Here is a 13,042-nt window from a genome sequence, read left to right as displayed (position 1 = left end):
CAAACATGCTTTGAAGATCGAGAGAGAGAGAGAGAGAGAGGCTCCAGTTTACTTCAGAGATACTTGTTTTTCTGGAATGTCTACTTTGCTAAAAGATGAGTCCACCCAACTCTTCAATGGTTATACATTGAAAGATTATTTTTTTTAGATAATAGTCGAGATTATATTAACTTTTGGCTAATACGAAGATAACCAAAGAAGTAGGGGGGGAAAGGCAACAAAACAGAAAGAAAGAAAAACCATTAAAGCACGGCTGCTGCAACGAAAAAAAAAAGGGAATAGAGACCATACACAAGAATAAAATGGTAAAGGTCAGTTGTGATTTATTCTGTTATTCCAGAATTTGATCCCATCAGAGCTGATCCCTAGATCCATTTCGGTGTAAACAAAAGTGTTCAACCATAAGGAAAGCCTATGAAGAATCAAGTAGAAGCAACCCTGAAGATATGGAGGAGAATCAATTTCTTGACATGAAAGAGCTAGTTCTACAAAAGAAGTATTCGAAAGAAGCTCTTGATGATTTTGAATAGAGGAATTCTAGCCTGGTTTTGAAGACAAGTAGCTTTTATGAGTTACAACTTTCTATAGTGTATACAAACAAAATATTCCAGAGATTTCAAGATGAGGTTGTGATGATCTCTTTTTTTTAAGCAAAACTCAAGTTCATGACAATAGGCCACTTGTTACTTGCATGATCAAAGGACGCCAGGGTGAAGAAAATTCGAATTAGAATGATACCATTTATAATGATTTATATGAACTGTTTCATGCATGAGTCTTCAAGGAAAACAAAAGGTGGGAAATGTGCCATGAAATAGATCAGCAAAAAGCTCAGTATGCTGGCATATTATTGCAGATTCTCAAGCAAGGACTAAAGCATATTCTTGCATTCGTATCCAAAAATTTAAAATAACCATTTCAATGGCGTTTGGCTTGTATCTCAGTGTTTGCTGGAAGTGCTGTGCCATTTTATGACAAAACTATCATGTCTAGCATTTTATAGACAGCAGTATAATAATATCTTTTAAGATTCTGCTAAAAGTTTTAGGTTGTACTGTTTAGGGGCATCCATTCGTAGGTATTGATTGCATCATGTTCCGCGACTACAGTGAGGGGCATGCAGTATTTTAGTATGGTTATTTTAAAAAAAAATTTATGTTGAAATTTATTAAAATAATATTTTTTATTTTTAAAAAATTATTTTTAAAATTAAAATGTTAAATAATTCAAAATATAAAACAATATTTATTTTTTAAAAAAATTAAATTAAATATTTTAAAAACACGAATACAACCGCATTTCTAAACGCTATATACTCATCATCAATTATTAATTTTTGCATCTCTTATTAGAGTTGGTTTCATGTGGGAAACGTGATTTTTTTAGCTCTAAATTAAATTAAGTCATACTTAGAGATTCAAACAACATCAATAACAAACAAATTTGATTATAATCTCACACACTCTTATTCATAAGAGCCCAAGGCTAGCTAGGACCAAAACGACAAACTCCCCACCGGCGAAGAGCAAACATGAACCAAAACTTGCAAGCAAAAACACGAGGGAAAAAAAAAACATCAGCCACACAAAACTCCAAGAAGTACTGAACTATTATAGTAGCACCACGCAGAAGAAAAGGAAAAAAAAAACCCAGCCTAGAGATCTAGAGAGAATGGGAAAGTAGTGGATTTCAACCAGCTACTACCACCAATGAAATTGCGAGGAGTAAAACTTTGAGCTTCAGTTGCACTGGTGATCATCTTGTATCCTTCCCAGGTAACCCTTTTAGAGGTTCCAGCACCAGCCCCGCTGTTTTCATACTCTGCAAAGGATAATGTGCTGAGCGCAAAGCGACCCTTCAACCCATTCCATCCGGCTGGGTGTATCACGTCACTTATGGATGACTGCATGATAACAGTCCTTGCATACTCCTTCCAGGGTCTACCAAGATACGCTGAGAAATTGCTCCTGACAGGATATAGATCAGAAGTGACACCGATCCTACATTTCTGAATCACAAGACCAGTGTTTTGAGTAGGATCACTCCTCCCTTGGGCGGTTATTGTGATTGTCTGGCCTGGATTGGGACGGCGAGCACGGATGTCACAGTCCTGGAAAACAGCAGCTGCATTGCCGAAAATGAAATCGATTGTGCCTGCAATGAAGCAGTTTCTGAAGAACTGACGATTTGAGTGGACATAGAGGGTGTTTTGATAGCCCAGCATGCCACATTTGTAGAAAGCTGCAAAGTCAGACTCAACTCGCAGTGCCACGGCTTGGTACTTGGAGGGGCCAGCTGTGTTCTGGAAGGTTATGTCCCTGGCTAGGAATCCTTGGCCCTCCACGGCTGCAACGTTCATAGGAATTAATGAAACAAAAACTAACAGATTTACACCATTTAATTGCTATAAAAATTGCATATGAATATGAAAAGAGAGAGAGAAGGTGAAAATGCATATATAGATCACGACATACCAACTGTGGCTGAATGGTAGGTAGTGCTGCCACCAACCACATTCCTGCTCCCTGTAATGATAGTCGTTTTTCTTCCATCTCCAAGAAACATGATGTTACTCTTCTCCTTCGGTACCTCCACGTTTTCTCTGTAAACGCCTGCCTTGATTCTAATAATGTACCTCTTACTGCTGTACTTGGGTGCCGCAGCAACTGCAGCTGATACTGTCTTATAGTTCCCACTGCCATCAGCTGCCACCACCACATCTGGAGTCAACGATGATAATTGAAACAGCCGTCTATCGGTTACTGACAACCACTCTGCCCCCCCTTCATTGCTATCATTATCCTCTTTGAGTTTCCTGTTTGTGGTCTTAAGCCCAGTTTCCGTGTCAGCGGTTGGCTTGCTCTTAATCATTTCCAGTGCCTTTGTACAATTCCCTCTGACGTCAATTAGGTCAGGCAACAATTTTTGACGCGCATTCCTACTATCTTTTGAATGAGAGAAACCATCCAGGCATGAGTTTACGCTGGTCGAGCAAGAAGAGAGTAGGGTTGTGAGATTATCGGCTTGTCTCTCGTTGGGGTGGAATTTGACATCCGCAAAAACCTTTTTTAAATCAGTAACAACCATATCATTATTTCCATAACAATCAACGAGAGCAGTCTTTTGTTTCTCGAATTTCGGTTTGCTGATTTTCTCAGACAATTTCACCATGTTGCTTTGAGCAGCATCTATAGTGATGTTTATTTGTCCTAGAAAATCATTCATTGGAACTTTCAGTGTGTCCGCAGCTGCAGAGAGCGTGGAAATAGAGGAGGAGCACAAATCAGGGTATTTTTTGGAGTTGCAAGAGGTTTCTAGTTTGGCATGAGAAGCATCATTTTGGGTGGAGTTTTTGTGTGAATTTACAACAATGACAACGGCAATTATAGTGGCAACTAGTAAGAAAGAAGCAAAAATAGCTAGGATGAGCTTCTTATTTTTCTTGGAGATGGAAATGTACTGGCTGGCTTCTGTCATTTTTTTTTTTAGTGTGGAGATGTAGAAGAGAGAAAGGGAGGGATGGTGTGGTGAAATGGAAGAGTCCACGAACCAATATATAGAGTAAGAAAGTAAGTGGTGGGGAAATACTTTAATTTTTATATTTTATTAAAATTATTTTTTATAGATTTCGCACAACTTTTGGGGATGGAGAGAACTTTTGGATTACATTTTCCTATGTTTATCTCATTTTTCTAGTTGTAATATTTAATTTGTTTTCTACATTATTATTTAGAGTTTGATTTTTTAAAGATCTAGGCTCTTAGAAAACAATTTTTTTGTACATTCACCGAGTTGATGTATTTTAAACCTGGCCGCTTGAGAAAAAAAAAATAGTTTTGAATAACTGAAAGCTAATTTTTTAATAAAAAAGAAAGAAAGGGAAAGAAGATTATGTCAAGGAAAACTACGTTTAGTATCATTTATTCTGTTTTTATTAATATACTTGATTATTATAAAAAAAAAATATCATTTATTCTATGCTATAATTAATTATTTGGATCGTAAATATTAGTGTAATAATTCAACTCAATTTGATGATTTTTAACCTTATAGTTTCTGATCCATTGCAAAGAGTTTGTCCAGTACCTTTTCATTTTAGGATATCTCAAAACTATTGTTCATTATCAAAAAAAAAAAAAGCATTTACTTGGTTTTTTACTATGGCTCTAGCTAAATATAATTCATTTTTTCTATTTTTATATATTTAAATTAATAGGGGGTAATGGTGAAAATTAATTTAAAAACAGATAACTGGCATGCAATTTATTATAATGTTTTTAATATATGTGAAAAGTCATATGAGACTAATGTTGGGTTGTTGCCATTGCATGCGCAGCAAATGGACAGCACCAACTATTGACTATTGGCAGCCACTATTGTTGAAGAAGAGCTGGAGTTGGTAGCCATCTTTGTTGAAGAAAAGTAGGAGTTGGCAACCACCTTTGTTGAAGAAGTGCTGGAGAATGTTGCCATGAAATGCCTATAAAAGAGGCATATTTTGTGAGAGCAAGATTGTGAGAGTGTGTGAGAACGTAAAGAGAAGAGAAGAAGAGAGAAAGAGGAGCTGCTGCCATATGCAGCAAAGTGTGTGAGTTGGGAGTTGAGTGATCCTCCTCCATGTATTTATTGTATCCTTTCTCTATCCCTAAATAATATGGACTCTCTCCCATGGATGTAGGCGATTTGCCGAACCACGTAAAATATTGTGTCACAGTGTGCTTCCTCTCCTATCTGAGCAACTATCAGTACACTACCGGTCCGCGCATGGGGAGCCGGAATCCCCAACAACTAACACTTTGAGACGCACGCATGAAGGGCTGTATAGGTATAATTGTGCCAAGAAATGTGAAGGAAAAACCTTCAAAAGCAAAAGCTTATATAATAGTTTGGAATATTTGGGAGACTCTAAACCGTCTCCAATTAATTTGGAATTTGCTTTTAAGTACTTTTTAGAAATGTGTTTGCTTAATTGATTTTTTAGTGTTTTTTATAATTTTAATATGTTAATGTTAAAAAAATATATATAATTTTATTGTATTTAATTAGACATAAAAAATAATTTACACCACAATAATAAACACACAATAAAAATAATATTTAAAAAAAACCATAAAAAAAGGTTGGATTTAGAATATAAAACTGGCCTAAAATTAATACCGTTAACAATAAAACAAAAAAAAATAGAAGAAATTAAAGAAAGACAAGGAAAATGGTATATATATAGCTTGATTGTCGAGGTGTGCTAATGAAATTTCGAGGCCCGCAAGATCATTTCAGTTCCTCTATCTGTCCTTTAACGTCCCTTTATTTTATTCAACTCAATCATTTGAAACCACTTTACTTTATTCCTTCCTTCCTCCTTTAATTTATTCATAGTGCACGAAGCTCTTAGGCATGCATGTTAATCACGCTATGCAGTAGGAAACCCTTTATTATTATTATTTTTATCTATACGAGAATATATATATATATATTGCGAAGACATTTCTGATCTTAGTTTATTATACTCAAATTATCAGAGATGATGATCAAATTAACAGGGAATATCAGCGAAACATGTGTAGTTTTGACAGTACTGATTGTGTTTCTCAACATCAAATAACTTTCCTTCTTTTTTCAGCTTTACTGCAATATTCCAATACTCAGATCCCAGGCCATGCAGCTAGCGTCAACCATAAGATATATACAACAATTTATAAGATGCCAAAGAGGAAAAGGTTAGTACTTTAAGATTATAAAGAGGATAACATGCATATATATGGAGAATTAGAACTTTGAGTGCTCAGGAGGAAATGCATGGGGATATATACCAAGTGCCAACATGGTTATAAAAATTAAAGGCTAATAAGTTAAAAACTATCGATCAATAAACAAACTAGCTAGTTCCTTCCTAGCTCATCTGTTTTTAAAATTTTAATTTAGGTTTTTAATTTATTTTTTAATTTGGATCAGTTTTTTCATCACTGATCTGTTTATATATAGTAGCCATAAAAACATCAAAGAATGCATGATTTAGCTCTTTGCAAAACTGAATAAATATGGTGGATATTCTAGATTGATCGATCAAGATGGTGGTGATAGTCTGTACGTACATCTATAAAACTATTCTTCCTAATTGGTTGAGATTTCCTCCAATAATTAAGCAGGTACATATATGGAAGAGGAAGGATAGGGGAGAGAGATATCTCTTAAACCCTATTAGGTGGCACTTCATTAATATCTTATAACATAAAAGATATAAACATGTTTGTTTAAGAAAATAGTTGCTGAGATATAAAATAAATATTTTTTAAAAATAGTTTTAAAGTATATTTTTATCATTTCCAAAACATATGGGATAAGGGACATATCCTCATTCTCCTCATTTCTTTTATCTCAAGACATAACTAAGATAATGATTGGTTATTGTCCAGATAAAAAAAAACAGAAACATTAAAGGCGGAACAGACAAGTTGAAAAATAATATAAAGATAAAATTTTATTTGATAATGATATATAAGATAAAATAAATGTTTAGTTATGGTGAAAAAAACATATAAAAATATAAAAAAAATCTATTTTACTCTTAATAAGTATTGTTGTCAAACTTATATATTTTAAAAAAATCATTATATATATATATATTAGTTTATATTTAGAGTTGAAATTAATAATATTATAGTAGTCTTGGTTATAAAATCAAAACTGACTAGACGAGTTGATCCGGGGCTTGGATTGATCCAAATTTAAAAAAATAGAAAAAAAATAACTCAACCTGACTCGATCAAAACTTAGATTAATTCAAGATAAAATATAGATCAAAAACCCGCTAACTTTTTTTGAAAAAAAATAATCAAAACAAAGTTTTTTATTTTTAAAATTAGCACATTAAAATAATTTAGAAAACACTAAAAAAAAATTAATTTGACACAAAAAAATAAAAAATAAATTTTTTTAAAAAAACTACCTTTAAAACACAAAATCAATTTATCTCGTATCTTTAGACATCAAACCCAACCAAAAACAAAAAAACAGCTAGGACGGACAGGTGTGATGTTTGGATGAGACTGTTTGCAAATATGGGCTGTAAACTTTGGCTATCGGGCCATCTGTAACGAGGTGAATAATGGCCGAAGTGAGGAGATAATACTTTTTGTTTTTTGGACGAACAATTTTAATGGCCCTGTAGAAATAAATAGGCAATATAATATATAGACTATGGGCAAATAAAATAAGCAATGTTGTTTTTTTTTTCAGATTTTCTCTTTTATAATTTTATTTGATTAAGATATTTTAGTAAATAAAATGTTTTTGTCGGATCTTTACTTGGTGCAATTTTGGCCACCTAGATCTCTGTTGATTGGAGCCAAAATAGAGTCTTCTAGAGTTGTATTTTGCGGGGAAAAACCATACTTACATGCTCCATAATCTCTCCCTTTTATGATCATTTTGCAGGTTCTAAATGAGAACCTGAATCCACTTTGGATCATCAAACATTTGAATTTAACTATAACCTGACTAATTTTGATGTAATTTAATTATTATTTAAAAAATAATTAAATTACATCAAAATATATATAGGTTATTATTAATATTAGTATTATTATTTATTAGTACTAAAGTAAATCAAATCATGATAGAAATCTATTTGGATGTGCATCTATTATTTTTTTCCACAAAAAATATCAACTTCTTACTTTAGTATTATAGTAATTAAATATGGTTAATAATTGTTTTATGATTTATCGGTTTATATATTTTAATTTATTTTATTAACACAAATATTGTGTTCCATTCTTCAGTTAAAAACTTTCATCATACTACACTTTCTTTTTTATATTAAATATTAACTTGAAATTCTACTCATATTATAATTATTATGTGGTTTCATAGGCTAGTTATTAAGCTGAATTCTAAATTATGATGTTGATGTTGATTTAAGAGATAGTTGAAAAAGTAATAGTTGTTGTTTTTTAAAATATTATTTACTTGAAATTATATTAAAATAATATTTTTTTATTTTAAAAAAATTATTTTTAATATTAGAACATTATTTAAAAACACTAAAAAAATTTAAAAAAAATATTTTTAAAACAGAAAAAAAATATTAATCAAATCATAACATAAATAGCTTTTCACTTCTGATCCGACCTTGTGTTTGTAGGTCTTTTGGAGGCCCAGTCACATCCACCAACAATCACAGGCAATCTCAAGTCCGCTCAGTGTTGTTCTCTAATGTCTCTGATGAAGAAGTCAGGCAACTAATCTGTAGCTTATGAATATTTTACACTGAACGATCACCTTCCCCGCTAATTATTTCCTCGCATTAATGGGTGACGGGGGCATGTTGCCACAATACTTCATGGATGATCTGATTTTTTTCAAATGCAGTGGCTTCAAAATTCAAAACATGATCTGATTTTGTACAAGAAAATTGCAGATATAACATCGACACCTTCTTGCTTTATAATAAAAATTTACTTGAAATCATAACCACGGTGTTACACGGGTTCACTACGCTAGTTATTATTGTAGAGGACTACACCTAGTTGACTAGTTATGTTATTCAAAAACTGAAAAAAAAACAAAAAAAAAAAAAGGCACCAAGGTCTCACTAAAACCTCTGCCGCTTTCCTGCGGGGATTTGATGGATAGCACCAGAATTTAACAGGCATCCATTGTCTGGACCTGAACCAGAAGCACCACTAGAGAAATTTAACATGGAAGAGCATGTTTTAGAAGATCCACGACGCCACTCAATATAAGATGGTGAAGCCAGCGGTTTTTGAGCAAGAAAGCTTGCATTTGCAGCTGCATTCTGATTACTGGTGGAAACAGGTAGAATCTTGAACGGTTGCAATGGAGGAGGATTTCTCCACCGTGGAAGCGGGCCTGCAAGAAGTAGTGTTTGAAGAAGAGGGCCTGTGTCCATTACAGCCTGCAACAGGTTTCCTTCTTGAGGCAGCACTTTTCCTTTCACAAAGTTTTCGATTAAAGCATCGGCCGGATTGATCCTGGGCACTGCTGGAACCTCTAAACCTGCTGATATGGAGCCTTTATTATACTCTTTAACAAAGGTATTGCTCACAAACCCCATGTGACTTGATTCTTCCATGTTAGTGCTACAGAAATCTGGTGAAGCAATTGCATCAAAGAAGGAATCCACTGGAGAGGAGCCATGTGATTGGTGATTATGTGTATCAGATAGACTGTTAGATTCAGTAATGCTCGAGTTCCCTCTAGCAGGAATTACAAGAGGGTTCCCTGATTGTGCTTGAGGGAGAAAGGGAAGTAATTCAGTCGGACTAGAAAGGATAAGCTTGTTAAGTAGATTTTGCAGTTGCCCTTTTGCCTCATCTCTTTCTTGAGAAGCAACCTTTAGCATGTTGATTAATCGTCCCACATCCTCCTTGTGCTTTCTCAGTTCTTCATTTGCTTCAACTTTCAGTGACTCTAATTCAATCGTGGTGTACACAAGCTTCTGCTTCAATTCATCAATGGTCTGTCAATATTCAGTACAGGTTAATATAGTTTGAGAAAGGGATAAAATATGGCAACTTCAAAATAAAGACATGGGTTGAGACTAGAGAGTATTAATGCATGAAGCATTGTCCGTAATTGTTAAACTGGGTCCGATATTTAGAAAATCCAAGACTTAAAGTATAATTTAAATTAGATTTTAAATTATACTGAGTAAGATATTGATCTATGAAATTGAATTGTCACGATAATTTGATTAATTCAGTTTTTTGTTTTTTTAATAATCATCGAGAGGATTTGATTAATTCAATAAAACCAAACCAAGTAAATACCAAGAATTTTTTTTGAAAAAATTATTTTAATAAAAATAATTAACCTCGATAAACCTATTAACTCAAACTCTTTTTCAAATGATTTCTTTGGATCGAGTTGCATAATTCATAAGTAAAAGATATAGGGAAAAGAACGAAATTGAAGCCTCGGTCTCTAGGAGACACAGAAAGAAACATCAATACCTCGGCTTCAATGGAACATGGAAAATGATATGAAAATCACAGAATCCTGACTTGGCAGAGACGGAAATCCCAATATTGAAAATTTAAAATAGTCCCTAATATTGTCAAGTATTTGACACTTGCCCCATTTAATATCTTTGCTAAATGACTGTGATAATCATAAATATGGAAAATTTTAAATTTGCAGCTAAATAATTGCAAAGCATTTAACTCTCTTCCCATTTTCATTGACTTATAAAATTTCTAAAACAAATGGAAATTAAAATCTCAACGTGAATGAGATAGGGGGGAGAATAAGAAAATTGGAAGGGAAAAAATTAAAAAGAAGCAAAGTAACGTTGTAGAATCATAATTATAATGTATTTTTTTATTATTAATTTTGTTGGACTTTTTAAGTGAATTTTTTTAGTGAAGTAGTAAATATATTCTTTAAACTACGTACGTACTCTTGCAACAAAATCATTTTAAAGTTAATTGACCTATTTTAGAGTTTGAAAATGCATTTTTTGCCGCTATCTACTCTTTTTTTATATGAATACTTCAAATTTTGGATTCACCACTGTGTAAAAATTCCAAGTTTCAAACGAGTTACATCTGCCCTAACAGGATTCTTCATTCTTCAACAATTAAGCAAGGAAAAAAAAGGAGAAAAAAAACCAAAAAAATTAGAACCAGCATCTGGGAATCAAGGGAAAAACCAAAGAAGATCTATAGACAGTACCCTCAAACTCAAAGCATGAAATGCAATGATGAAAGGCTCTGTCATTCGAGCCAATCACTAAGTAAATGCTTTACGTGCAAAGATATATAACAACATCCAAAATACAAAAGGTTACCATGCAAGAACTCAACATGAATCTAAAACGAAAACAAAGCACTAATCAGCAAGGCATGCTCATGGGAAAAAAGTCACAAACTTCATGCTGAGCAAAACATACAGTTGAAGAAGAAAACAAAAGGGCTTAAATGGCAGACCAAACAAGTGCAAGAAGAGGAAATAGGGAGTAGAAAGAGCCCACCTCTTCATAATCCCACATGGAACCCAACTCCATCTTCCCTGTCTCTAGTCTCTACAGTACTGATAGAAAAGGGCAGACCTTGAAAGAAAAAAGGCTAATGTCAAACGTATAATTATTAGGACTCTTAATTTAGGAGAGAGCACAACAAAAGTTGCTCATTTATAGACTAATGAGGTACACAAGGTACGGTTTTGTGATCATCGACAAGAAAAAAAAAAGTTAATTAATGACAAATAAAAAAAAAATACTTTCTATTTTCAACTCTCTGCATAAAATTCAATTTCTTTGAAACCCACGCATGCTTCAAGGACATTACTTAAAATAATAGAAAACTACGTACGTACTTATTGATTTAAAATTTTATGATGTCTATGAGTAACTATTATCTATAATTATTTCTAAAATATATATAAATATAAGGAGAAAATGTTCCGTTGGTTTCTCCTAAAACAATGGTTATTATAGTTTCCTTTTATGTATTAATTATAATTTAAATTAAACGGATTTTACTTTAACCATATTATTCGGTTTTGTGGATTAGTATGTTAAGTTTCCCTAAATACTTCTTTTTTAATAAAAGCCAAATTTAACTATGGCGGCTTGTGTGGGTCAATGCAAAAGGGACAATAATTCCCTACGTAAGAAATTTCTTCCCTTAATTAAGTGGCATTGATTCGAAAGATTTCTGCCATGGATAATTAATAATTTCCAAGTAGAAAATTTTATGATTCCTTAAGATGGTATCCATCTAAGACTTTTCTGCAATATATTTCATACACCTACACATATCATATATATACTTGAAAGCATCTTCAGTACTATCAATCTCACCTTCCCCGGCTTCTCCTTGTTCCAGCGGCAAAGGCTGGGTCGGAGCATGACATTGGTAGTGAAGGCAACCAATAGCCCATCTTCGGTGCTAGCACCTGGGGAACGAGGGAACGAGACGGATCCTATTGTGCTATGCTTCGAGCCAGCAGACCCTTTATACTAGATAAATCCTATGGATCCTGCCAATATGACTTTCTCTTTCTTTTTCTTTGATTATGATTTGTTTTTAATAATTTCTTCCTTTTTTTATTGTAATACCTGAAATCTCAGTATTTATATACCAAAATTCCTTACCACTTGAGTATTATCTGACTACCTTACTTCCTTCAATATAATAACCTCTATATATATCTGTAGCATTGAATTTCATTAACAAATTTCCAACTTGCCAAAAAATTCTGCAAAACGATATAGTTAAAATAATTAAAATCAAACACAAAAATAAGATTAGAATTCTGAATAATTTTTATATTATAATTACTGCATTTTAATTTAAATATAAATAAAATATATAAAGATTAAATTGAAAATATTATTATACTTTTAATAAATAAAGCTATACATAAATATTATTTAACAGATATATCCAAGGTTGACAAGTTGAGCAAACTTAAAATGGCCATTTACTATGAATGAAAAAAAAAAACATAATTTATAAAATGTTTCTATCCAACATCTCCAAAACTAACATGTCTTGAAATCTTAAGATGTTTCATTCTGTGTAAATTATTTGTCCGGCATGATAATTCATTTAGAGCTCACACATATTTATTTTATTTTTCTATAAATATTTTTTTAACTTCTTAGAGATTATCTTCAAAATAATTTTTTTTATATTTTTTAACTTCTTAGAGATTAACTTCTTAGAGATTATCTTCAACATTTCTATTTTTTTATTTTTTTTTATATTGTATTCTTCTTACATCTTGGTTTTTCTCCCTTTCGTCAAAATAAATCTTATAAGTATATATACAATGGTTTTTTTCATTATTCATTCAATACCATTTCTTGAACCAAACATGTACAAACTTTATCAATGCCAATTTAGATTTATTGTTGAAGAAGATATATCAGAATTTAATAAAAGTATTTGAGATAAGATCAGAAAGATATAGATTTTAATTTAAAATTTATAATTCCCTCCAACTATTTCTCATAAAATAAACTTATGAGAGTGAGATTGTATTAAAAAAAAATTATAATAACAAGTTGATCGAC

The 13,042-nt window shown here is 32.4% G+C and overlaps 1 protein-coding gene across 1 annotated transcript; it reads right to left on the bottom strand.

Moving 5' to 3' along the window:
- Positions 1 to 1,575: 1,575 nt before the first annotated feature.
- Positions 1,576 to 3,512, bottom strand: LOC133689063 (pectinesterase-like). Its single transcript, XM_062108777.1, has 2 exons — positions 2,475 to 3,512; positions 1,576 to 2,346 (listed from the first exon to the last, which is right to left on the bottom strand). The coding sequence occupies exons 1-2, from the start codon at positions 3,475 to 3,477 to the stop codon at positions 1,655 to 1,657; spliced, it is 1,695 nt and encodes a 564-aa protein (XP_061964761.1). The 5' UTR covers positions 3,478 to 3,512; the 3' UTR covers positions 1,576 to 1,654.
- Between the last annotated feature and the right edge of the window lie 9,530 nt (positions 3,513 to 13,042).

This window comes from Populus nigra, chromosome 3, assembly GCF_951802175.1.
Source record: "Populus nigra chromosome 3, ddPopNigr1.1, whole genome shotgun sequence".
Taxonomy (NCBI): Eukaryota; Viridiplantae; Streptophyta; class Magnoliopsida; order Malpighiales; family Salicaceae; genus Populus; species Populus nigra.
Note: the sequence above shows the minus strand (reverse complement) of the source record. Positions and strands in the feature narration are given on the sequence as shown.

Bases quoted from the DNA above. Each gene is read 5' to 3' on its own strand.
- LOC133689063 (XM_062108777.1), bottom strand. From the start codon at position 3,477: ATGACAGAAGCCAGCCAGTACATTTCCATCTCCAAGAAAAATAAGAAG. The intron at 2,347-2,474 runs GTATGTCGTGAT...TGAACGTTGCAG, and splicing joins CTACCATTCAGCCACAGTTG to CCGTGGAGGGCCAAGGATTC.